General features: G+C 49.2%; 1 protein-coding gene and 1 long non-coding RNA gene across 2 annotated transcripts; both read right to left on the bottom strand.

Annotated features, from left to right (window-relative positions):
- Positions 1–22,584: 22,584 nt before the first annotated feature.
- On the bottom strand, positions 22,585–23,419 carry LOC121840330. The gene is made up of 2 exons (XR_006079504.1): positions 23,247–23,419; positions 22,585–23,148 (listed from the first exon to the last, which is right to left on the bottom strand). It is a non-coding gene; the product is annotated as an uncharacterized LOC121840330 (long non-coding RNA).
- A 276-nt stretch (positions 23,420–23,695) lies between these two features.
- On the bottom strand, positions 23,696–26,050 carry LOC112240161 (forkhead box protein I1-like). The gene is made up of 2 exons (XM_042303010.1): positions 25,242–26,050; positions 23,696–24,156 (listed from the first exon to the last, which is right to left on the bottom strand). The coding sequence occupies exons 1-2, from the start codon at positions 25,831–25,833 to the stop codon at positions 23,696–23,698; spliced, it is 1,053 nt and encodes a 350-aa protein (XP_042158944.1). The 5' UTR covers positions 25,834–26,050.
- Between the last annotated feature and the right edge of the window lie 463 nt (positions 26,051–26,513).

Raw genomic sequence — 26,513 nt, 5'->3', positions numbered from 1 at the left:
CCTTCTTGACACCAGGCCATCCTCCAAAAGTCTTCGACTCACAGTGTGTGCAGTTGCACTCACACCTGCCTGCTGCCATTCCTGAGCAAGCTCTGTACTGGTGGTGCCCCGATCCCGCAGCTGAATCAACTTTAGGAGATGGTCCTGGCGCTTGCTGGCCTTCTTGGACACCCTGAAGCCTTCTTCACAACAATTGAACCACTCTCCTTGAAGTTCTTGATGATCCAATAAATGGTTGATTTAGGTGCAATCTTACTGGCAGCAATATCCTTGCCTGTGAAGCCCTTTTGTGCAAAGCAATGATGACGGCATGTATTTCCTTGCAGGTAACCATGGTTGACAGAGGAAGAACAATGATTCCAAGCACCACCCTCCTTTTGAAGCTTCCAGTCTGTTATTCAAACTCATTCAGCGTGTCAGAGTGATCTCCAGCCTTGTCCTCGTCAACACTCACATCTGTGTTAACAAGAGAATCACTGACATGATGTCAGCTGGTCCTTTTGTGGCAGGGCTGAAATGCAGTGGAAATGTTTTTGGGGGATTCAGTTCATTTCCATGGCAAATAGGGACTTTGCAATTAATTGCAATTCATCTGATTACTCTTCATATCATTCTGGAGTATATGCAAATTGCCATCATACAAAGTGAGGCAGCAGACTTTGTGAAAATTAATATTTGTGTCATTCTTAAAACTTTTGGCCACGACTGTGCACGCACCTGCATGCGCACACACACATACACACACGCACACGTATACACACGCACATGCACACGTGCACACATACGCACACACACACACACACATGTTATGTTTGTTCCTTATATAATGACAAACCGGGGCGTAGGTTTAAATACTTTTAATTAATGAACATATACTTCAGCTAGAAAACTCCATGTTTAGCCATGCGAGGCATTCTTCAACCACCCACCTAGCCTGCTGGGTAACGTAGTCTAAATGTTATTAACACATAACAACACATCTTCTTTCCATTAAAAGAAAACTATTGTCTATGTAACTACACATGTCACATCACATTTGTTTACTCAACCTGCATAACATGCAATTTTCATTAACATACATTTCTTTCCCTCAATTTTTTTGATATTATTTTTTCAACTAAATATAATCTGTCCAACAATACTCTATTGTGGCTCTATTTCTTTTCACATTAACAAAACATTCAGTCCAGGTACCCCTTTTTTGTATTATTTTATTTAGCAATTCTCAATAAGCCTTTCAGGGGCTCTGACAGTCATTTTTGGTGGTTCTGCTGAAGTGCTTCCTGAAACAGTTGGACAGCGTTGTCAGTCAGGGTGTTCTGACTGAATTGTCCATTTCTAAAGGCATTTGACGCTTCAGCAGTATCCTTCTGATGATCCTCAGTCCCTTGAGTGAATGGCTGAAGCCTTAGATCCACTCTGTTTCGTCTCAGTTGTGATCCATGCTCCGTTTGGATCTCATAGGATCGCGGTGCAACTTCTCTCTGCACACACCCTTGCTGCATCCAGGTTCCTGTAGTGATGTCTCGGAGTCGTACACGATCTCCAGGCTTCAGTTCAGGTAGGTGTCTTGCACTTTTGTTGTGTCGCTGTTTTTGTTTGTCCTCCTGTTTTTCCTTCGCGAGTTTGACTTTGTGAGCAACTCTGGGTGTTAGAAAGTCCTCATGGATGGTAGGTTGGTTCTGATGTGACGTCACATCAACATTTGTGCAGGTGAAAGTCCATTCTGCAGCGGTGCGCTGCGGTAGAGCATCAGATTTTTTAGGAAATGCTCATTTCCATCAGACCTTTGACAATTTTGAGTGAACTCTCTGCTAAGTCGTTGGACCTTGGGTAGTTGGGGCTGGAGGTGTTGTGTCGGAATCCCCAGTCGTCAGCGAACAATCGGAATTCAGAACCTGAGAACTGCGGGCCATTGTCCGAGTACAGTTCAGACGCAACCCCAGGTCTTGCAGAGACTGATTTCAGGTAGGTGATTGCAGCTTTGCTGGAGGTCGTTGGCAGTGTTGCTACTTCAGGGTAGTTTGAGTAGTAGTCGGTAACAACAATGTGACTTTTGCCATTGCAGTCAAAAAGGTCAACTCCAACTTTGTAGTAAGGTCTGTTGGGTACTGGATGTGGCATTAGTGGCCATGCTTACTGCTTTGGCCTGTAGGTCAAACACAGTTCACATGAAGCAGTGGTCTGGATGATTTCCTGGTTCATTCTTGGCCGGTACATTACTTCTCGTGCTCGTCGTTTGCATTTTTCCTCACCCAAGTGGCCCTCGTGTATTTTCTGTAGCATTTGTTTGCGTAGTGTCATGGGAATGACAATCTTGTTGCCTTTGAACACTATGTCATCCACAACGGTGAGCTCTGCTCTGCACATCCAGTAATCCTGTATTCTCATTGGACAGTTGTTTTTCTGTGCGGGCCATCCTATCAATGTTGTTTCTTTCAACTCTGTCATTGTTTGGTCAGCTGCGGTCTCTCTTTTGATCTGCTCCATTCTCTCAGAAGACACAGGAAGTGATGCTACGATCATGTCGACGTAGGCCTGAATCTCAGTATTTCTCTGTGTGTCGTAGCTCTCCTTCTTGTCGAGAGTATCGGCGGCGAACAGGAACTTTCCCGGGGTATAGATCCTCTTTACATCATACTTTTGCAGTCTGGTCAACATTCTCTGGATTCTCATTGGACAATCATTCAGTGGCTTAGACATGTTTGACACCAATGGTTTGTGGTCAGTTTCTACTTCGAAGTCTCGTCCGTAGACGTATTGATGAAACCTTTCACAAGCGTATGTGCTCGCCAGCAGTTCTCACCAGTCTAAGCTGAACCAGCAGCCAGCATAACAGACTCTGTTTCCATCTCTAACACTCTCCATACCTCCCTCTCATCTCTCACTCTATCCAGCAGGCCCTGCTCTCAGCCCTATGTTTACCCCATATTGACATGTCAGATATTTTAGGGGGGAAAAAGTGATTCACACACACACATACACACACACACTCACAGTGTGTTTGTTGTCTTTAAACTGTATTTTCCTAAATGTTGTATATAGCAGGGAGAGAGAACGCTGGGTCAGATCATTCACAGCAGACTGAAGCCCAGGGAGAGAGAATGGTGGGCCAGATCATTCACAGCAGACTGAATCCCAGGGAGAGCGAACGGGGGGTCAGATCATTCACAGGAGTCTGAAGCCCAGAGAGAGAGAACGGTGGGTCAGATCATTCACAGCAGACTGAAGACCAGAGAGAGAGAACGGTGGGTCAGATCATTCACAGCAGACTGAAGCCCAGGATAGGAGATGGACAGCAGATATACAGGAGGATTGTTTTGGTTTCTGTAAAGGGATCTAGTTTATTCAGAAGGAGGTTTTTTCATGTGGGAATTTGGACATGGAATATTGTGATTTGGGTTGTGCCGTGGGCTATACTTGGCCTTGTCTCAGGATGGTAAGTTGGTGGTTGAAGATATCCCTCTACTGGTGTGGGGGCTGTGCTTTGGCAAAGTGGGTGGGGTTATATCCTGCCTGTTTGGCCCTGTCCGGGGGTATCATCGGAAGGGGCCACAGTGTCTCCTGACCCTTCCTGTCTCAGCCTCCAGTATTTATGCTGCAGTAGTTTATGTGTCGGGGGGCTAGGGTCAGTCTGTTATATCTGGAGTACTTCTCCTGTCTTATCCGGTGTCCTGTGTGAATTTAAGTATGCTCTCTCCAATTCTCTCTTTCTTTAATTCTCTCTCTCAGAGGACCTGAGCCCTAGGACCATGCCTCAGGACTACCTGGCATGATGACTCCTTGCTGTCCCCAGTCCACCTGGCCGTGCTGCTGCTCCAGTTTCAACTGTTCTGCCTGCGGCTATGGAACCCTGACCTGTTCACCGGACGTGCTACCTGTCCCAGACCTGCTATTTTCAACTCTCTAGAGACAGCAGGAGCGGTAGAGATACTCTCAATGATTGGCTATGAAAAGCCAACTGAAATTTACTCCTGAGGTGCTGACTTGTTGCACACTCTACAACTACTGTGATTATTATTATTTGACCATGCTGGTCATTTATGAACATTTGAACATCTTGGCCATGTTCTGTTATAATCTCCACCCGGCACAGCCAGAAGAGGACTGGCCACCCCTCATAGCCTGGTTCCTCTCTAGGTTTCTCCCTAAGTTCCTGCCTTTCTAGGGAGTTTTTCCTAGCCACCGTGCTTCTACACCTGCATTGCTTGCTGTTTGGGGCTTTAGGCTGGGTTTCTGTACAGCACTTTGAGATATCAGCTGATGTAAGAAGGGCTATATAAATACATTTGATTTGATTTGACTTGGAGTATGGCAATCCAGAGATGGAGCTGGAATGGGAATATGGCTCTGACCTTCGTTTTTTACCAGAAAACATAGGCCGGATACGGGTCTGAATTTTATAGCAGCAGCTTTGAATAGAAAAGTGCAATTGTGTTTTAATTAAGAACAAGCTTTTCTTTATGTTTTAGTCATTCTATGTTCCAGACATTGTCTGGATAGAATTGTGTTTCTGTTTCAATAGTATTTATTATTGACACTCAGAATCCTCTTGAGGATTCTATCTTACCGACAGGTAGTTACGGCTAAATATCTGATTTACAAAAGTTGAATTATGCTGTCAATACATTACTCACAATTGATCGATCAAAAGAAGACAGAAGACAATAGAGAGGGAGAGAGAGAGAGAGAGAAAGAGAGGGAGAGAAGAGAGAGAGAGAGAGAAAGAGAGGGAGAGAAGGGGAGAGAGAGAGAGAGAGAGAGAGAGAGAAAGAGAGGGAGAGAAGGGGGAGAGAGAGAGAGAGAGAGAGAAAGAGAGAGAGAGAGGGAGGAAGAGTAGTGTGTATGCAATTACAAGGACATTATATATTTACAAGGACATTTAAGCAATCCCCTCATGTTCTGTGCGTGTGTCAGGAGTGTGTGTGGAGTGTGTGTGTGTGAGTTTACACACAACATTGGATTGGGAGAATGTGTGTCCTCTCCTAACTAAAGTACAGGATGAGTGGGACAATCCTTCAAGCCTGATGTCCTTTCTGAGTTTACTAAACAGCACAGATAGGTCATGACTGTTTTAATAAACACAGATGTGTGTGTGTGTGTGTGTGTGTGTGTGTGTGTGTGTGTGTGTGTGTGTGTGTGTGTGTGTGTGTGTGTGTGTGTGTGTGTGTGTGTGTGTGTGTGTGTGTGTGTGTGTGTGTGTGGGGGGTGTGGGTGTGTGTGTGCATGCGTGGTGTATGTGCGTGTTGTTTTGTTTCGGAAGGAGGGCGGAATGCCGTCTGTTTGGGCTGAAGACATTGAAAGTGCTGCTGTCTTTCTCTCAATCCTCTCACATTTTTTAATAGTGACACACACATACACACACAGACCGACCGACCGACCGGTCGGTAGCAGTCAATATTAATCGTCACCTTAATTCAGTCTCATCTGAAAGTTGAAAGTTCTTGGTTATCTGAATCAGCAATACAAAATCGGGTTTGATTATTTATTTACTAAATACCTAACTAATCACACAGAATTACACATACACATAATTAATCATAACTTGATTACAAATGACATCATAAAGGAAAACTTCCCTAGCGGGCGGAACAGATATGACAGCTGGTTACACAAAAGAAAAGGGGCTGGGTTTGAGTGAAAGAGCGGGAAGACTGAGGAACAAAGTGCGAAGCTGTGCTATCGTAAATACAGTATCTTATGCATTCTAAATGACCACCCATTTGGAAAAGGAAAATGCAATAAATATTTATTCTGAGCTGCGCTTCAGTAGGTTGGTGGTAGATGGAAGGCCGTGTTGCCAAACCGAGTCCTTTGTCCTTTGAAGAATGTCTCTGTTTGTCAATTGGATACGTTGTAGTAACATCATTGTGTGATAGACGGGATACTCTGTCTGTTCCTTCCTAACCCTTGTTTACAGCTGCTGTTACTAACTCAACGGATAGGAGATATCACTTCTGTAGTGAATAAGAGTTCAAAGTTCATACCATTCGCAACCAAAGCTCACGCTGATGTGGCTTCGTTCTGTAGTTATTATCTGAACCATTCTGACATCGGACTGTCGTCCTCACATCCTCGGAACAGAAGGTTATATTGTCGTCAAGGCTTTATATAGGAAGGGAGAAAAGGGGTGTGTTTCATAGTTTACAACCTATGTCTCTTCACGTGGGCGGGCCACTGAGTCTGGCCTAATCCACTCATGAAAACCCAATTCTCGCATTTTAGAAGCTAAAATCACATTTATTCCCATCACGAATAATTTCATATTCAAACATTCAAATTGAACAACAATTCCATGTGATTCCAATAACTCTGATGTATAGTCTTTACAATGTAGAGTATATGTCATCTTATCATTGATGAGAATGTCTCAGATGACAACCGAACTGACTGACATCATATTCATTAAGTACCACTGCATATGTTCAATTGGTCGGATTACCAGAATATAGTTCATTTCCCCCCACCTTCTGATGTTCCCAGAATCTCTATGTTACCCACAGGAGTTTGCAAATGTAACATCAGTAGGGTAGAGAGAGGAAAAAGGGGGGAAGAGGTATTTATGACTGTCATAAACCTACCCCCAGGCCAACATCATGACAACAGTACATATGAGACGGGTGATGCAATATGTAAACACAATTTAAAAGTGACAGATACCGTAGAATAGTGTGGAGTGCAGTTTGTAGATATGAGATGAGTAATGCTCGATACGGAAACGTTCAAGTGGCTAGTGATCATTTCTGAAAGTGGCCAGTGATTCCCAATCTATGTCTATTGGCAACCGCCTCTGATGTTCTAGTGATGGCTGTTTAGCAGTCTGATGGCCTTGTGATACAAGGGAAACAAGCATCCACTCCCATTTTTCTATGAGACACTGTAATGCTGAAACAGGTGTGTGTGTTCTATTAGTTAAACAGGTGCTATTGTGATGTGTGGGGGTGACAGCCACAATCCAGGCAGTAGGTTTATCTGAGGATGTACAGATTTGAATCCTACTAAAGTGTTGAGCAGTACCATCCTAGGCAATATGACCTATATCTCCTACTGCAGCATTGAGCAGCACCATCATGGGCCACATGACCTATATCTCCTACTGCAGCATTGAACAGCACCATCATGGGCCACATGACTTATACCTCCTAATGCAGTGTTGAGCAGCACCATTATGGGCCACATGACTTATACCTCCTAATGCAGTGTTGAGCAGTACCATCCTAGGCCATATGACCTATATCTCCTACTGCAGCATTGAGCAGTACCCTCCTGGGACATATGACCTATAACTCCTACTGCAGTGTTGAGCAGTACCATCCTAGGACATATGACCTATATCTCCTACTGCAGTGTTGAGCAGTACCATCCTGGAACATATGACCTATATCTCCTACTGCAGTGTTGAGCAGTACCATCGTAGGCCATATGACCTATATCTCCTACTGCAGCATTGAGCAGTACCATACTGGCCCATATGACCTATATCTCCTACTGCAGCATTGAGCAGTACCATACTGGCCCATATGACCTATATCTCCTACTGCAGCATTGAGCAGTACCATACTGACCCATATGACCTATATCTCCTACTGCAGCATTGAGCAGTACCATCCTAGGCTATATGACCTATATATCCTACTGCAGTGTTGAGCAGTACCATCCTGGAACATATGACCTATATCTCCTACTGCAGTGTTGAGCAGTACCGTACTGGAAAATATGACCTATACAGTGATTATTGGGTGTGGCTGCATACTCTCATAACATACAGATTATTTAGGCGAGTCCTAAATGGCACTCTTTTCCCTATAGATTGCACTGCTTTTGACCAGGGCCCACATTTCCTTTAGAAAAACACTGCTTCAGCCCTGACCCCTGTCGCCCCTGTCGCCCCTGTCAGCGGTTTGATTAGCCTTTGAAATGTATTTGCATTTATTTCGTAACTGTGTCAATTTGAAGACGGCTAAAAGATTACACTCCAGAACACCAAATGTGTTATCTGTTGTGTTTCAGTTGGTTGTCAGATGTACCTCACCCTCACGCAGACAGACAAACAGAGAGTTAAAAGGATCAAGATTAGGCAGGAAAAATACAACTTCCCTACTTTAGGCTACACACTGCTTAGTCACAAATGACACCCTATTCCCTATATAGTGCACTACTTTTGACCAGGACACATCGGGCTCTGGTCAAAAGTTGTGTACTTTATAGGGAATAGGGTACCATTGGGATACAGACAACATTATCCTCACATGGCCAAACTGGGTTTGAAAAAGACACCGAAAAACTAATGGCAGAATAAATAAATGATTTAGCCAGTCAGTCATGCTGCCAGTGTTTCTATCCCTCTCTGTGTGGACACCACATCAGTCATGCTGCCAGTGTTTCTGTCCCTCTCTGTGTGGACACCACATCAGTCATGCTGCCAGTGTTTCTATCCCTCTCTGTGTGGACACCGTTGTTACGCACGCCTCTATGAAGAGGGAACGCAACACCCTGCTACAACTAAACTCACTGTGAAGCGAAAAAGGTATGGACTGTAGGTGCGAGTAAAAATGACAACAAGCAGAATGTGGTACCGTTTACAAGGACTTTATTCCTTTACACGGTAATATGGGGAAAAAGGGCTGGACGGAACCAAAGCAAAGAAGGTAAATCTCAAAGCCCCCCCCTCTCCTATCTTACCTGCCTACCCACTACTTACCTAATTTAGCACCACCTGGTGCCCTAACCAAAATACAAGGGGTGGTCCGCCCAGGTCTTACCTAGTGTGCCTAGACAGCGAATATGCTACGGGTATATGTATGCCCGCGGGCCTCTTGCCTAAGCACTCCCTAGGTGCCTTCCCCTTCCCCCCTGGGAACAAATGAAACAGAATATTAAACAATTTCACAAACAAACTAAGAGACAAAGGACATCAAATAAGTTCTATCTGAGCAACAAACTCACAAAACATACCAACTCTCAGCAATGAACTCCCAGCAAAATCAACCTCTAGCAAAATATCTCTCTAGCAAATCTACCTCCAGCAAAATCCTCTACAAAAAAAATCTTCCTCCTGAACAGAACACTGGCTTTTATATATCGTCAGAAGGAATGGGTAATTGGAGACAGCTGCGTCTTGACGAGGGGGCGGGGTCAGCTCTCCAATTAGCCATGGAGTCGACCAATCAGCTGCTTGAGGGATTTCAGGAAGCCATTTCCTGAAATAAACACATGCAAATACACAAACTAGAGAGAAGAGAGAAGAGAGAGGGGTGAGGTATGGTGTGAGAGAAGAGAGAGGGGTGAGGTATGGTGTGAGAGAAGAGAGAAGAGAGAGGGTGAGGTATGGTGTGAGAGAAGAGAGAGGGGTGAGGTATGGTGTGAGAGCAGAGAGAGGGTGAGGATGGGTGAGAGCAGAGATAGGGTGAGGTATGGTGTGAGAGAAGAGAGAGAGGGTGAGGTATGGTGTGAGAGCAGAGAGAGGGTGAGGTATGGTGTGAGAGAAGAGAGAGGGTGAGGTATGGTGTGAGAGCAGAGAGAGGGTGAGGTATGGTGTGAGAGAAGAGAGAGGGTGAGGTATGGTGTGAGAGCAGAGAGAGGGTGAGGTATGGTGTGAGAGCAGAGAGAAGAGAGAGAGGTGAGGTATGGTGTGAGAGAAGAGAGAAGAGAGAGGGTGAGGTATGGTGTGAGAGAAGAGAGAGGGGTGAGGTATGGTGTGAGAGCAGAGAGAGGGTGAGGTATGGTGTGAGAGCAGAGAGAGGGTGAGGTATGGTGTGAGAGCAGAGAGAGGGTGAGGTATGGTGTGAGAGCAGAGAGAGGGTGAGGTATGGTGTGAGAGCAGAGAGAGAGAGAGAGAGAGGTGAGGTATGGTGTGAGAAAAGAGAGAAGAGAGAGAGGTGAGGTATGGTGTGAGAGAAGAGAGAAGAGAGAGAGGTGAGGTATGGTGTGAGAGAAGAGAGAAGAGAGAGGGTGAGGTATGGTGTGAGAGCAGAGAGAGGGGTGAGGTATGGTGTGAGAGCAGAGAGAAGAGAGAGGGGTGAGGTATGGTGTGAGAGCAGAGAGAAGAGAGAGGGGGTGAGGTATGGTGTGAGAGCAGAGAGAGGGGTGAGGTATGGGTGAGAGCAGAGAGAAGAGAGAGAGGGGTGAGGTATGGTGTGAGAGCAGAGAGAAGAGAGAGGGGGTGAGGTATGGTGTGAGAGCAGAGAGAAGAGAGAGGGGTGAGGCATGTGTGAGAGCAGAGAGGGGTGAGGTATGGTGTGAGAGCAGAGAGAGGGTTGAGGAATGGTATGAGAGCAGAGAGAAGAGAGAGGGGGTGAGGTATTGTGTGAGAGCAGAGAGAAGAGAGGGGTGAGGTATGGTGTGATAGCAGAGAGAAGAGAGAGGGGTGAGGCATTGTGTGAGAGCAGAGAGAGGGGTGAGGTATGGTGTGAGAGCAGAGAGAGGGGTGAGGTATGGTGTGAGAGCAGAGAGAAGAGAGAGGGGTGAGGTATTGTGTGAGAGCAGAGAGAGGGGTGAGGTATGGTGTGAGAGCAGAGAGAGGGGTGAGGTATGGTGTGAGAACAGAGAGAAGAGTGAGGGGTGAGGTATTGTGTGAGAGCAGAGAGCAGAGAGAGGGGTGAGGTGTGTGATAGCAGAGCAGAGAGAGGGGTGAGGTATGGTGTGAGAGCAGAGAGAGGGGTGAGGTATGGTGTGAGAACAGAGAGAAGAGTGAGGGGTGAGGTATGGTGTGAGAGCAGAGAGAAGAGAGAGGGTGAGGTATTGTGTGAGAGCAGAGAGAGGGGTGAGTGTGAGGCAGAGAGAGGTAGGTATGGTGTGAGAGCAGAGAGAGGGGTGAGGTATGGTGTGAGAACAGAGAGAAGAGAGAGGGGTGAGGTATGGTGTGAGAGCAGAGAGAGGGGTGAGGTGGTGTGAGAGCAGAGAGAGGGGGTGAGGTATGGTGTGAGAGCAGAGAGAAGAGAGAGGGGTGAGGTATGGTGTGAGAGCAGAGAGAGGGGTGAGGAATGGTGTGAGCAACAGAGAGAGCAGAGAGAGGGGTGAGGTGTGGTTTGAGAGCAGAGAGAGGGGTGAGGTATGGTGTGAGAGCAGAGAGAGGGGTGAGGTATGGTGTGAGAGCAGAGAGAGGGGTGAGGTATGGTGTGAGAGCAGAAGAGAGAGGGGTGAGGTATGGTGTGAGAGCAGAGAGAGGGGTGAGGTATGGTGTGAGAGCAGAGAGAAGAGAGAGGGGTGAGGTATGGTGTGATAGCAGAGAGAAGAGAGAGGGGTGAGGCATTGTGTGAGAGCAGAGAGAGGGGTGAGGTATGGTGTGAGAGCAGAGAGAAGAGAGAGGGGTGAGGTATTGTGTGAGAGCAGAGAGAGGGGTGAGGTATGGTGTGAGAGCAGAGAGAGGGGTGAGGTATGGTGTGAGAACAGAGAGAAGAGTGAGGGGTGAGGTATTGTGTGAGAGCAGAGAGAAGAGAGAGGGGTGAGGTATTGTGTGAGAGCAGAGAGAGGGGTGAGGTATGGTGTGAGAGCAGAGAGAAGAGAGAGGTGGGGTATGGTGTGAGAGCAGAGAGAGGGGTGAGGTATGGTGTGAGAGCAGAGAGAGAGGGGTGAGGTATGGTGTGAGAGCAGAGAGAAGAGAGGGGGTGAGGTATGTGTGAGAGCAGAGAGAAGAGAGAGGGGTGAGGTATGTGTGAGAGCAGAGAGAGGGGTGAGGTATGGTGTGAGAGCAGAGAGAGGGTGAGGTATGGTGAGAGCAGAGAGAAGAGCAGAGAGAGGGGTGAGGTATGGTGTGAGAGAAGAGAGAGGGTGAGGTATGGGGTGAGAGCAGAGAGAAGAGAGCAGAGAGAGGGGTGAGGTATGGTGTGAGAGCAGAGAGAAGAGAGAGGTATGGTGTGAGAGCAGAGAGAAGAGAGAGGGGGTGAGGTATGGTGTGAGAGCAGAGAGAGGGGTGAGGTATGGTGTGAGAGCAGAGAGAGGGTTGAGGAATGGTATGAGAGCAGAGAGAAGAGAGAGGGGTGAGGTATTGTGTGAGAGCAGAGAGAGGGGTGAGGTATGGTGTGAGAGCAGAGAGAGGGGTGAGGTATGGTGTGAGAGCAGAGAGAGGGGTGAGGTATGGTGTGAGAGCAGAGAGAAGATAGAGGTGTGAGGTATGGTGTGAGAGCAGAGAGAAGAGAGAGGTGTGAGGTATGGTGTGAGAGCAGAGAGAAGAGAGAGGGTGAGGTATGGTGTGAGAGCAGAGAGAGGGGTCAGGTATGGTGTGAGAGCAGAGAGAGGGGTGAGGTATGGTGTGAGAGCAGATAGAGGGGTTAGGTATGGTGTGAGAAGAGAGAGGGGGTGAGGTATGGTGTGAGAGCAGAGAGAAGATAGAGGTGTGAGGTATGGTGTGAGAGCAGAGAGAGGGGTCAGGTATGGGGTGAGAGCAGAGAGAAGAGTGAGGGGTGAGGTATTGTGTGAGAGCAGAGAGAAGAGAGAGGGGTGAGGTATTGTGTGAGAGCAGAGAGAGGGGTGAGGTATGGTGTGAGAGCAGAGAGAAGAGAGAGGGGTGAGGTATGGTGTGAGAGCAGAGAGAGGGGTGAGGTACGGTGTGAGAGAAGAGAGAGGGGGTAAGGTATGGTGTGAGAGCAGAGAGAAGAGAGAGGGGTGAGGTATTGTGTGAGAGCAGAGAGAGGGGTGAGGAATGGTGTGAGAGCAGAGAGAGGGTGAGGTATGGTGTGAGAGCAGAGAGAAGAGAGCAGAGAGAGGGGTTGAGGTATGGTTTGAGAGCAGAGAGAGGGGTGAGGTATGGTGTGAGAGCAGAGAGAGGGGTGAGTATGGTGTGAGAGCAGAGAGAGGGGTGAGGTATGGTGTGAGAGCAGAGAGAGGGTGAGGTATGGTGTGAGAGCAGAGAGAGGGGTGAGGTATGGTGTGAGAGCAGATTGAAGAGAGAGGGGTGAGGTATGGTGTGATAGCAGAGAGAAGAGAGAGGGGTGAGGCATGGTGTGAGAGCAGAGAGAGGGGTGAGGTATGTGTGAGAGCAGAGAGAGGGTGAGGTATGGTGTGAGAGCAGAGAGAAGAGAGGGGTGAGGCATGGTGAGTGCAGAGAGAAGAGAGAGGGGTGAGGTATTGTGTGAGAGCAGAGAGAGGGTGAGGTATGGTATGAGAGCTGAGAGAAGAGAGAGGGGTGAGGTATTGTGTGAGAGCAGAGAGAGGGGTGAGGTATGGTGTGAGAGCAGATTGAAGAGAGAGGGGGTGAGGTATGGTGTGAGAGCAGAGAGAAGAGAGAGGGGTGAGGCATTGTGTGAGAGCAGAGAGAGGGGTGAGGTATGGTTTGAGAGCAGAGAGAGGGGTGAGGTATGTTGTGAGAGCAGAGAGAAGAGAGAGGGGTGAGGTATGGTGTGAGAGCAGAGAGAGGGGTTGAGGTATGGTTTGAGAGCAGAGAGAGGGGTGAGGTATGGTGTGAGAGCAGAGAGAAGAGAGGGGTGAGGTATGGTGTGAGAGCAGAGAGAGGGGTGAGGTATGGTGTGAGTGTGAGAGCAGAGAGAGGGGGTAAGGTATGGTGTGAGAGCAGAGAGAAGAGAGAGGGGTGAGGTATTGTGTGAGAGCAGAGAGAGGGGTGAGGAATGGTGTGAGAGCAGAGAGAGGGGTGAGGTATGGTGTGAGAGCAGAGAGAGAGAGGGGTGAGTATGGTGTGAGAGCAGAGAGAGGGGTGAGGTATGGTGTGAGAACAGAGAGAAGAGAGAGGGGTGAGGTATTGTGTGAGAGCAGAGAGAGGGGTGAGGTATGGTGTGAGAGCAGAGAGAGGGGTGAGGTATGGTGTGAGTGCAGAGAGAGGGGGTGAGGTATGGTGTGAGAGCAGAGAGAGGGGTGAGGTATGGTGTGAGAACAGAGAGAGGAGTGAGGGGTGAGGTAGAGGGGTGTGAGAGCAGAGAGAAGAGAGAGGGGTGAGGTATGGTGTGAGAGCAGAGAGAGGGGTGAGGTATGTTGTGAGAGCAGAGAGAAGAGAGAGGGGTGAGGTATGGTGTGAGAGCAGAGAGAAGAGAGAGGGGTGAGGTATGGTGTGAGAGCAGAGAGAGGGGTGAGGTATGGTGTGAGAGCAGAGAGAGGGGTGAGGTATGGTGTGAGAGCAGAGAGAGGGGGTGAGGTATGGTGTGAGAGCAGAGAGAAGAGAGAGGGGTGAGGTATTGTGTGAGAGCAGAGAGAGGGTGAGGTATGGTGTGAGAGCAGAGAGAGGGTGAGGTATGGGGTGAGAGCAGAGAGAAGAGAGAGGTATGGTGTGAGAGCAGAGAGAAGAGAGAGAGGGGTGAGGTATGGTGTGAGAGCAGAGAGAGGGGTGAGGTATGGTGTGAGAGCAGAGAGAGGGGTGAGGTATGGTGTGAGAGCAGAGAGAAGATAGAGGGTGAGGTATGGTGAGAGAAGAGAGAGAGAGAGAAGAGAGAGGGGTGAGGTATGGTGTGAGAGCAGAGAGAAGATAGAGGTGTGAGGTATGGTGTGAGAGCAGAGAGAAGAGAGAGGTGTGAGGTATGGTGTGAGAGCAGAGAGAGGGGTTGAGGTATGGTGTGAGAGAAGAGAGAGGGGTGAGGTATGGTGTGAGAGAAGAGAGAGGGGTGAGGTATGGTGTGAGAGCAGAGAGAGGGGTGAGGTATGGTGTGAGAGCAGAGAGAAGAGAGAGGTGTGAGGTATGGTGTGAGAGCAGAGAGAAGAGAGAGGGTGAGGTATGGTGTGAGAGCAGAGAGAGGGGTGAGGTATGGTGTGAGAGCAGAGAGAGGGGTGAGGTATGGTGTGAGAGAGCAGAGAGAGGGGTGAGGTATGGTGTGAGAGCAGAGAGAGGGGGTGAGGTATGGTGTGAGAGCAGAGAGAAGATAGAGGTGTGAGGTATGGTGTGAGAGCAAGAGAGGGGGTGAGGTATGGTGTGAGAGCAGAGAGAAGAGAGAGGGGTGAGGAATGGTGTGAGAGCAGAGAGAGGGTGAGGTATGGTGTGAGAGCAGAGAGAAGAGAGCAGAGAGAGGGGTTGAGGATGGTTTGAGAGCAGAGAGAGGGGTGAGGTATGGTGTGAGAGCAGAGAGAGGGGTGAGGTATGTGTGAGAGCAGAGAGAGGGGTGAGGTATGGTGTGAGAGGAGAGAGGGGTGAGGTATGGTGTGAGAGCAGAGAAGAGAGAGGGGTGAGGTATGGTGTGATAGCAGAGAGAAGAGAGAGGGGTGAGGCATTGTGTGAGAGCAGAGAGAGGGGTGAGGTATGGTGTGAGAGCAGAGAGAAGAGAGAGGGGTGAGGTATTGTGTGAGAGCAGAGAGAGGGGTGAGGTATGGTGTGAGAGCAGAGAGAAGAGTGAGGGGTGAGGTATTGTGTGAGAGCAGAGAGAAGAGAGAGGGGTGAGGTATTGTGTGAGAGCAGAAGAGAGGGGTGAGGTATGGTGTGAGAGCAGAGAGAGGGGTGAGGTATGTTGTGAGAGCAGAGAGAAGAGAGAGGGGTGAGCTATGGTGTGAGAGCAGAGAGAGGGGTGAGGTATGGTGTGAGAGCAGAGAGAGGGGGTGAGGTATGGTGTGAGAGCAGAGAGAAGAGAGAGGGTGAGGTATGGTGTGAGAGCAGAGAGAGGGGGTGAGGTACGGTGTGAGAGCAGAGAGAGGGGGGGGTGAGGTATGGTGTGAGAGCAGAGAGAGGGTGAGGTATGGTGTGAGAGCAGAGAGAAGAGAGCAGAGAGAGGGGTTGAGGTATGGTTTGAGAGCAGAGAGAGGGGGTGAGGTATGGTGTGAGAGCAGAGAGAGGGGTGAGGTATGGTGTGAGAGCAGAGAGAGGGGTGAGTATGGTGTGAGTGCAGAGAGAGGGGTGAGGTATGGTGTGAGAGCAGAGAGAGGGGTGAGGTATGGTGTGAGAGCAGAGAGAAGAGAGAGGGGTGAGGTATGGTGTGATAGCAGAGAGAAGAGAGAGGGGTGAGGCATTGTGTGAGAGCAGAGAGAGGGTTGAGGTATGGTATGAGAGCAGAGAGAAGAGAGAGGGGTGAGGTATTGTGTGAGAGCAGAGAGAGGGGTGAGGTATGGTGTGAGAGCAGAGAGAGGGTGAGGTATGGTGTGAGAGCAGAGAGAGGGGTGAGGTATGGTGTGAGAGCAGAGACAGAGAGAGGGGTGAGGTATGGTGTGAGAAAAGAGAGAAGAGAGAGGGGTGAGGTATGGTGTGAGAGCAGAGAGAGGGGTGAGGTATGGTGTGAGAGCAGAGAGCAGAGAGAGTGGGTGAGGTATGGTGTGAGAGCAGAGAGAAGAGAGAGGGGTGAGGTATGACGTGAGAGAAGAGAGAGGGTGAGGTATGGTGAGAGCAGAGAGAGAGGTTTGAGGTGTGGTGTGAGAGCAGAGAGAGAGGGGTGAGTTATGGTGTGAGAGCAGAGAGGGGGTGAGGTATGGTGTGAGAGCAGAGAGAAGAGAGAGGGGTGAGGTATTGTGTGAGAGCAGAGAGAGAGGGGTGAGGTATGGTGTGAGAGCAGAGAGAGGGGTGAGGTATGGTGTGAGAACAGAGACAAGAGAGAGGGGTGAGGTATTGGTGTGAGAGCAGAGAGAGGGGTGAGGTATTGTGTGAGAGCAGAGAGATGGGTGAGGTATGGTGTGAGAGCAGAGAGAGGGGTGAGGTATTTTGAGAGCAGAGAGAGGGGTGAGGTATGGTGTGAGAGCAGAGAGAAGGGTGAGGTATGGTGTGAGAGCAGAGAGAAGAGAGCAGAGAGAGGGTTGAGGTATGGTGTGAGAGCAGAGAGAATAGAGCAGAGAGAGGGGGTGAGGTATGGTGTGAAAGCAGAGAGAGGGGTGAGGTATGGTGTGAGAGCAGAGAGAGGGTGATGTATGGTGTGAGAGAAGAGAAGAGAAGGGTGAGGTATGGTGTGAGAGCAGAGAGAGGGGTGAGGTATGGTGTGAGAGCAGAGAGAGGGGGTGAGGTATGGTGTGGGGAGCAGAGAGAAGAGAGAGGGGTGAGGTATTGTGTGAGAGCAGAGAGAGGGGTGAGGTATGGTGTGAGATCAGAGAGAGAGAGAGGGGTGAGGTATGGTGTGAGAGCAGAGAGAAGAGAGAGGGTCAGGTATGGTTGTGAGAGCAGAGAGAGGGGTGAGGTATGGTGTGAGAGCAGAGAGAGGGGTGAGGTATGGTGTGAGAGCAGAGAGAAGAGAGAGGGGTGAGGTATTGTGTGAGAGCAGAGAGAGGGGGTGAGGTATGGTGTGAGAGCAGAGAGCAGAGAGAGGGGGTGAGGTATGGTGTGAGAAAAGAGAGAAGAGAGAGGTGTGAGGTATGGTGTGAGAGAAGAGAGAGGGTGAGGTATGGTGTGAGAGCAGAGAGAGGTTTGAGGTGTGGTGTGAGAGCAGAGAGAAGAGAGAGGGGTGAGGTATGTGTGAGAGAAGAGAGAGAGAGAGCAGAGAGGGGTGAGGTATGGTGAGAGCAGAGAGAAGAGAGAGGGGTGAGGTATTGTGTGAGAGCAGAGAGAAGAGAGCAGAGAGAGGGGTTGAGGTATGGTGTGAGAGCAGAGAGAATAGGTGTGAGAGAGAGAGGGGTGAGGTATGGTGTGCAAAGCAGAGAGAGGGGTGAGGTATGGTGTGAGAGCAGAGAGAGGGGTGAGGTATTGTGTGAGAGCAGAGATAGGGGTGAGGTATGGTGTGAGAGCAGAGAGAGGGGTGAGGTATGGTGTGAGAACAGAGACAAGAGAGAGGGGTGATGTATTGTGTGAGAGCAGAGAGAAGAGAGAGGGGTGAGGTATGGTGTGTGAGAGCAGAGAGATGGGTGAGGTATGGTGTGAGAGCAGAGAGAGGGGTGAGGTTTTTTGAGAGCAGAGAGAGGGGTGAGGTGTGGTGTGAGAGCAGAGAGAAGAGAGCAGAGAGAGGGGTTGCGGTATGGTGTGAGAGCAGAGAGAAGAGAGCAGAGAGAGGGGTTGCGGTATGGTGTGAGAGCAGAGAGAATAGAGCATTGAGGGGGTGAGGTATGGTGTGAAAGCAGAGAGAGGGGTGAGGTATGGTGTGAGAGCAGAGAGAGGGGTGATGTATGGTGTGAGAGAAGAGAGAGGGGTGAGGTATGGTGTGAGAGCAGAGAGAGGGGTGAGGTATGGTGTGAGAGCAGAGAGAGGGGGTGAGGTATGGTGTGAGAGCAGAGAGAAGAGAGAGGGGTGAGGTATTGTGTGAGAGCAGAGAGAGGGGGTGAGGTATGGTGTGAGAGCAGAGAGAGAGAGAGGGGTGAGGTATGGTGTGAGTGCAGAGAGAAGAGAGAGGGGTGAGGTATTGTGTGAGAGCAGAGAGAGGGGTCAGGTATGGTGTGAGAGCAGAGAGTGGGGTGAGGTATGGTGTGAGAGCAGAGAGAGGGGTGAGGTTGGTGTGAGAGCAGAGAGAAGAGAGAGGGGTGAGGCATTGTGTGAGAGCAGAGAGAGGGGTGAGGTATGGTGTGAGAGCAGAGAGAGGGGTGAGGTATGGTGTGAGAGCAGAGAGCAGAGAGCAGAGAGAGGGGTGAGGTATGTGTGAGAGCAGAGAGAGGGTGAGGTATGGTGTGAGAGCAGAGAGAGGGGTGAGGTATAGTGTGAGAGCAGAGAGAGAGATAGGGGTGAGGTATGGTGTGAGAGCAGAGAGAAGAGAGAGGGTGAGGTATGGTGTGAGAGCAGAGAGAGGGGTGAGGTATGGTGTGAGAGCAGAGAGAGGGGGTGAGGTATGGTGTGAGAGCAGAGAGAGGGGTGAGGTATGGTGTGAGAGCAGAGAGAAGAGAGAGGGGGTGAGGTATGGTTTGAGAGCAGAGAGAGGGGTGAGGTATGGTGTGAGAGCAGAGAGGGGGTGAGTATGGTGTGAGAGCAGAGAGAGGGGTGAGGTATGGTGTGAGAGCAGAGAGGGGTGAGGTATGTGTGAGAGCAGAGAGAGGGGTGAGGTATGGTGTGAGAGCAGAGAGAAGAGAGAGGGGTGAGGTATGTGTGTGAGAGCAGAAGAGAGAGGGGTGAGGTATTGTGTGAGAGCAGAGAGAGGGGTGAGGTATGGTGTGAGAGCAGAGAGAGGGGTGAGAGGTATGAGAGCAGAGAGAAGAGAGAGGGTGGTGTGTGAGAGCAGAGAGAGAGGGGTGAGGTATTGGTGTGAGAGCAGAGAGAGGGGTGAGGTATGGTGTGAGAGCAGAGAGGGGGTGAGGTATGGTGTGAGAGCAGAGAGAAGAGAGAGGGGTGAGGTATGGTGTGAGAGCAGAGAGGTGGGGTGAGGTATGGTGTGAGAGCAGAGAGAGAGGGGTGAGGTATGGTGTGAGAGCAGAGAAGGGGTGAGGTATGGTGTGAGAGCAGAGAGAAGAGGGGGTGAGGTATGGTGTGAGAGCAGAGAGAGGGGTGAGGTATGGTGTGAGAGCAGAGAGAGGGGTGAGGTATGGTGTGAGAGCAGAGAGAGGGGTGAGGTATGGTGTGAGAGAGAGAGAGGTGAGGTATGGTGTGAGAGCAGAGAAGAGAGCAGAGAGAGAGAGAGCAGAGAGAGGGTGAGGTATGGTGTGAGAGCAGAGAGAGGGTGAGGTATGGTGTGAGAGCAGAGAGGGGTGAGGTATGGTGTGAGAGCAGAGAGAGAGAGAGGGGTGAGGTATTGTGTGAGAGCAGAGAGAGGGGTGATATGGTGTGAGAGCAGAGAGGGGGGTGAGGTATGTGTGAGAGCAGAGAGAGGGGTGAGGTATGGTGTGAGCAGAGAGAAGAGAGAGGGGTGAGGTATGGTGTGAGAGCAGAGAGAGGGGTGAGGTATGGTGTGAGAGCAGAGAGAGGGGTGAGGTATGTGTGAGAGTAGAGAGCAGAGAGAGGGGTGAGGTATGGTGTGAGAGCAGAGAGAGAGAGAGGTGTGAGGTATGGTGTGAGAGCAGAGAGAGGGTGAGGTATGGTGTGAGAGCAGAGAGAGGGGTGAGGTATGGTGTGAGAGCAGAGAGAGGGGTGAGGTATGGTGTGAGAGCAGAGAGAGAGGGGTGAGGTATGGTGTGAGAGCAGAGAGAAGAGAGAGGGGTGAGGTATTGTGTGAGAGCAGAGAGAGGGGTGAGGTATGGTGTGAGAGCAGAGAGAGTGGGGTGAGGTATGGTGTGAGAACAGAGAGAAGAGAGGGGGTGAGGTATGGTGTGAGAGCAGAGAGAAGAGAGGGGTGAGGTATTGTGTGAGAGCAGAAAGATGGGTGAGGTATGGTGTGAGAGCAGAGAGAGGGTGAGGTATGGTGTGAGAGCAGAGAGGGGTGAGGATGGTGTGAGAGCAGAGAGAGGGTGAGGTATGGTGTGAGAGCAGAGAGAGAAGAGAGAGAGGGGTGCGGTAGGTATGGTGTGAGAGCAGAGCAGAGAGAGGGGGTGAGGTATGGTGTGAGAGCAGAGAGAGGGGTGAGGTATGGTGTGAGAGCAGAGAGAGGGGTGAGGTATGGTGTGAGAGAGAGGGGTGAGGTATGGTGTGAGAGCAGAGAGAGGGGTGAGGTATGGTGTGAGAGCAGAGAGAAGAGAGAGGGGTGAGGTATTGTGTGAGAGCAGAGAGAGAGGGTGAGGTATGGTGTGAGAGCAGAGAGAAGAGAGAGGGTGAGGTATGGTGTGAGAGCAGAGAGAAGAGAGGGGTGAGGTATGGTGTGAGAGCAGAGAGAGGGGTGAGGTATGGTGTGAGAGCAGAGAGAGTGGGGTGAGGTATGGTGTGAGAGCAGAGAGAGGGGTGAGGTATGGTGTGATAGCAGAGAGAAGAGAGAGGGGTGAGGTATTGTGTGAGAGCAGAGAGAGGGGGTGAGGTATGGTGTGAGAGCAGAGAGAGGGGTGAGGTATGGTGTGTGAGAGCAGAGAGAGGGGTGAGGTATTGTGTGAGAGCAGAGAGAGGGGTGAGGTATGGTGTGAGAGCAGAGAGAGTGGGTGAGGTATGGTGTGAGAGCAGAGAGAAGAGAGGTGTGAGGTATGGTGTGAGAGCAGAGAGAGGGGTGAGGTATGGTGTGAGAGCAGAGAGAGGGGTGAGGTATGGTGTGAGAGCAGAGAGAGGGGTGAGGTATGGTGTGAGAGCAGAGAAGAGAGAGGGGTGAGGTATGGTGTGAGAACAGAGAGGGTGTGAGGTATGGTGTGAGAGCAGAGAGAGGGGTGAGGTATGGTGTGAGAGCAGAGAGAGTGGTGAGGTATGGTGTGAGAGCAGAGAGAGGGGTGAGGTATGGTGTGAGAGCAGAGAGAGGGGGTGAGGTATGGTGTGAGAGCAGAGAGAGGGGTGAGGTATGGTGTGAGAGCAGAGAGAGAGGGGTGAGGTATGGTGTGAGAGCAGAGAGAAGAGAAAGGGGTGAGGTATGGTGTGAGAGCAGAGAGAGGGGTGAGGTATGGTGTGAGAGCAGAGAGAGGGGGTGAGGTATGGTGTGAGAGAGAGAGAAGAGAGGGGTGAGGCATGGTGTGAGAGCAGAAGAGAGAGGGGTGAGGTATGGTGTGAGAGCAGAGAGGGGTGAGGTATGGTGTGAGAGAGAGAGAGAGGGGTGAGGTATGGTGTGAGAGCAGAGAGAAGAGAGAGGGGTGAGGTATGGTGTGAGAGCAGAGAGAGGGGTGAGGTATGGTGTGAGAGCAGAGAGAGGGGTGAGGTATGGTGTGAGAGCAGAGAGCAGAGAGAGGGGGTGAGGTATGGTGTGAGAGCAGAGAGAAGAGAGAGGTGTGAGGTATGGTGATTCTCACGATTTTACAACAATCAGTTAGCCCTCTATTCATCTACCCATCAGTATATCCTTATCATACCGTCGGATTTAGTTACACTGAGATGCAGCTTTCCCTGGTTCGCTGGTCATCGTTTCACTGACAGGGCTGTTTCTGTCCTACCTGTGTGTTTTAGGAGGGTCATTTTTCACTGGAGGCTTGATGCCGTTAACCATCTTTTACAAAGATTTGTTGAGACAGATAACTCCCTTACAACACTAGCCAGCCCTTCTGTTTTTTATTTCTGAGTTAAAAAGAGTAAGACGATGACACATCAGAGAAAGTTTTTCTGTATTTTATTATTCGTATCAAAAACAAACATCAGACCAATGTTGGTATAAGCCATGCCAGACCTGGGTTCAAATGCTATTTAAGGCATTTCAATTACTTTTCAATACATTTCAAAACAAGTATTCAGATCAAATTTATTTGAAAAAAAAACAAGTAGCTGAATATTGAAATTTATTTGTAAATACACTTAGAAAGTAGTAGGAAATACTCAAATACACTGACTCAAATACGAGTATATGTCACGTTCTGACCTTTATTTCCTTTGTTTTTGTCATTATTTAGTTTGGTCAGGGTGTGAGTTGGGGTGGGCAGTCTATGTTTGTTTTTCTATGATTTGGGTATTTCTATGTTTCGGCCTAGTATGGTTCTCAATCAGAGGCAGGTGTCATTAGTTGTCTCTGATTGAGAATCATACTTAGGTAGCCTGGGTTCACTGTGTGTTTGTGGGTGATTGTTCCTGTCTCTGTCTCTGCACCAGATAGGACTGTTTAGGTTTTCCATGTTTATTGTTTTGTAGTGTTCATGTGTACATTTACATATTAAAAGAACCATGGACACTTACCACGCCGCATATTATTCCTCCGATCCTTCTCGCCTCTCCTCTTCAGATGAAGAGGAGGAAATCCGTGACAGTATATGAAATAAATATTTGAAAATACTTTCAGATTCAATTTGGTTGACTATTTGTTTTTTTCACAAATAACCATTCAAATGCTCAATTAAAAGTACTTGTTTTGAGCTGTTTATTTGAAAATACTTAAATACACAAAACAAAATATTTGAATAACAAATACTCAATACACATGTATCTGAACCCAGGTCTGCGCCATCCATCGAAAATCACTATTCTAACAATGGCACATGTTGAACCAATGTTTTAGACGCAAGCACTCAGACATAAAAACACATACATAACCAATAAAATACAAATACAAATATATACAAAATGTCATGACAGTCAGCAATCATAGATTTGTGTGTCATGGCTGACTCTGCTGTTTCCTTGGGAACCAGGCCCTGCTCATCCTGCTGTCACATGCAACTAAGCCCTGCACTGTCAGCGCTAACGGACTGTGTGTGTGTGTGTGTGTGTGTGTGTGTGTGTGTGTGTGTGTGTGTGTGTGTGTGTGTGTGTGTGTGTGTGTGTGTGTGTGTGTGTGTGTGTGTGTGTGCAGACAGTTCAGTCTCAGGTAGAAGTCTCTTTCTCACTCTCCTTCTTTCTTTAGTCTCTTCAGACCTCTAGTTGTCTTCTGCCCATCCCTGTCTCCTCCTCTATCAGTCTCTTCAGACCTCTGCCCATCCCTGCCCTCCCTGTCTCCTATCTTCAGACCTCTAGTCTTCTTCAGTCTCTTTCTCATCCCTGTCTCCCCTCTTCAGTCTCTTCAGACCTCTAGTTGTCTTCTGCCCATCCCTGTCTCCTCCTCTATCAGTCTCTTCAGACCTCTAGTTGTCTTCTGCCCATCCCTGTCTGCCCATCCCGTCTATCAGTCTCTTCAGACCTCTAGTTGTCTTCTGCCCATCCCTGTCTCCCTCCTCTATCAGTCTCTTCAGACTTCTGTGTCTTCCCTGTCTGGGTATCAGGATGCTTGCCCATCCCTGTCTCCTCTATCAGCCCAGACCCAGGGTCAGTCTCTTCAGAATGCCCATTCAGTCTCTTCAACTGGCTGCCCAGGATGGGGCTGCTGTATCAGTCCTTCAGGGAGGTCTCTTCAGTAGTTGGCCCATCCCTGTCTCCCCTCTATCAGGCTAGTTGGCCCAGTCTCCTCCTCTATCAGTCTCTTCAGAGGCCAGGAGTCTCTTCAGAGGCCCATCCTTGTCTCCCTCTCTATCAGTCTCTTCAGACTTCTGTGCTGGGTATAGGATGCTTGCTGAGCCCAAGCCAGGGTAGAAATGCACCTGAGCTAGGGCAGTAACTACCAAAACCCCCAGGGTGTGTAGGCCTCTGGGTCCCATCCAGGGTAAGGGTTATGGGCAGGGCATGGTTCAGCGAATCTCCTCCGATTACATTGGCTCCCCCAGATGCCACTCCAGACATCTCAGACAGGAAGCTGCTCAGGCAAGGGGCGGTACCTGAGGAGGAAGGGGAGGGGATTATCTCTGGCGTGGGGGACATGTCGATCCCATGGTTGCTGGGGGGTGGGGGACTCCCCCGGTCATTGGGATCACCTGACTCCAGCCCTACTGACTCCCCCTCTCCTCCAGACAGCGAATCAGACTTCCTCTTCCTCTTACGACGGAAGTTTCCATTGTCAAACATCTTCTCACAGTTTGGGTCTAGTGTCCAGTAGTTACCCTTACCTGGAAGAGAGAGAGTGAGGGAAAGAGAGGGGGGGATAGATTAGAATGTGTTTGGGGTTGACACATGGACTACTGACTGCATCATCTAATATCATTACTAAACACAGTTAATCTATCATTTTATCAAACGACTTTTACACACTCTAAAGACAAGCTGTTCTATCACTAGACTGTTACACACTCTAAAGACGTTCAATCACTAGACTGTTACACACTCTAAAGACAAGCTGTTCTATCACTAGACTGTTACACACTCTAAAGACAAGCTGTTCTATCACTAGACTGTTACACACTCTAAAGACAAGCTGTTCTATCACTAGACTGTTACACACTCTAAAGACGTTCAATCACTAGACTGTTACACACTCTAAAGACGTTCTATCACTAGACTGTTACACACTCTAAAGACGTTCTATCACTAGACTGTTACACACTCTAAAGACAAGCTGTTCATTCACTAGACTGTTACACACTCTAAAGACAAGCTGTTCATTCACTATACTGTTACACACTCTAAAGACAAGCTGTTCATTCACTAGACTGTTACACACTCTAAAGACAAGCTGTTCTATCACTAGACTGTTACACACTCTAAAGACGTTCTATCACTAGACTGTTACACACTCTAAAGACGTTCAATCACTAGACTGTTACACACTCTAAAGACGTTCTATCACTAGACTGTTACACACTCTAAAGACGTTCTATCACTAGACTGTTACACACTCTAAAGACAAGCTGTTCTATCACTAGACTGTTACACACTCTAAAGACAAGCTGTTCTATCACTAGACTGTTACACACTCTAAAGACAAGCTGTTCTATCACTAGACTGTTACACACTCTAAAGACAAGTCACAATGGCTACTTAAAGTAAAGACACATCACAACTAAAGTAGAATTTTGACTTGACTAAAGATTAACAGCAGATTCACATTTGTCTGTCATGACAGATTTGGTTCTCGGTGCCAAGGTTAGATTCAAAATGAATAATTCAACCATCAAGTACTGTCATACCTTAGATTGATTGGTTATTTTATTTTGTGGGCTTTTGTAAAACAAACACATAATGTAGTTAGTCTTACCAGGATCGTCCTCGTCTCTGGGGACCTTCTTGAAGCAGTCGTTAAGTGACAGGTTGTGCCTGATCGAGTTCTGCCAGCCAGCCTTGCTCTTGTTGTAGAAGGGGAAGTTATCGGCCACGTATTGGTAGATCTGACTCAGGGTAAGCCGCCGCTCCGGGGCGCCGTGGATCGCCATGGCGATGAGGGCAGAGTAGGAGTAGGGTGGGCGTACCAGCTTCATCAGGTCTTCCTGTGAGGGCAGAGAGAACCAGCTCAGCTCCCCCCCAGGGACCCCCGCCCCGCTGGACCCCAGGTAGGGCCTCTGCATTCCGTAGTGCTGGGGGACGAAGGGGGGCCCGGGGTTACCTGGAGGCCCGGCAGTGGCCAAGTAAGGGGGAGCGTTGATGCCGGATCCGTTGAACCACAGGTAAGGGTTGGGGGAGGAGGTGCTGTAGTCGTAGGAGGTGTCGGGGGTGCGCTGGGGGCTGGGGAGCGATGGCGGAGGGTAGTAGCAGTCACTGTACATGCTGAGTTCTGGAGGTTCCTGTCCCAAGCTGGGGAACTGGGGGCCACAGCAAGGAGGAGACTGGCCCTGAGGTTCGAACGACGCCATGGTCAGAATCTCTTGTCTCTCTCTCACCTGTGTTGTTCTGGTCCTTGGAAGATGATGACTGTTTCAGTGTCTGAGTTGTGCCCATGGGGTCTCTCTCTCTTTCTCTCTCGTCTGTCGCTCACTCTCTTTGTGTGTGTGTGTCTCTCTCTCTCTCTCTCTCTCTCTCTCTCTCTCTCTCTCTCTGGTCTCTCTCTCTCTCTCTCTCTCTCTCTCTCTCTCTCTCTCTCTCTCTCTCTCTCTCTCTCTCTCTCTCTCTCTCTCTCTCTCTCTACCTCTACCTGTTTACTCTTTGCCCTCGCTCTGTCAGCACTGTCAACTGTTGCACAGGTTTTATCTGTTTCCCTGGCAACACCCATTTCTCCTGATTGGTTGTTTAGCCAGGTGAGGATTCTGACAGGAGTGTCTGTCAACCAGTTTCTTCAGGCTCCCTCTCTCCAAAGGAATATACACCCATACTCTTAGTAAGCGTTTCATTCCATTTTTGTGTTGTGAAGAAAATAAACAAATCTAATTAAATGTACATTTCTTGAAACGTGTATGATTGCTGATAATCGGCCTATACAATTTCCAAATGCCTGTTCACTGAACCTAAATAGTTGGCTAGATTGCTATTGAATTCTAGAGCCCGCGTTGATGGGGAACATTATAAATATGTCTTTCTTCTCTGTGTGGTAGCACCC

This window comes from Oncorhynchus tshawytscha, linkage group LG21 (assembly GCF_018296145.1).
Source record: "Oncorhynchus tshawytscha isolate Ot180627B linkage group LG21, Otsh_v2.0, whole genome shotgun sequence".
Classification (NCBI taxonomy): Eukaryota; Metazoa; Chordata; class Actinopteri; order Salmoniformes; family Salmonidae; genus Oncorhynchus; species Oncorhynchus tshawytscha.
Note: the sequence above shows the minus strand (reverse complement) of the source record. Positions and strands in the feature narration are given on the sequence as shown.

Bases quoted from the DNA above. Each gene is read 5' to 3' on its own strand.
- LOC112240161 (XM_042303010.1), bottom strand. From the start codon at position 25,833: ATGGCGTCGTTCGAACCTCAGGGCCAGTCTCCTCCTTGCTGTGGCCCC. The intron at 24,157-25,241 runs GTAAGACTAACT...TCTCTCTTCCAG, and splicing joins CAGAGACGAGGACGATCCTG to GTAAGGGTAACTACTGGACA.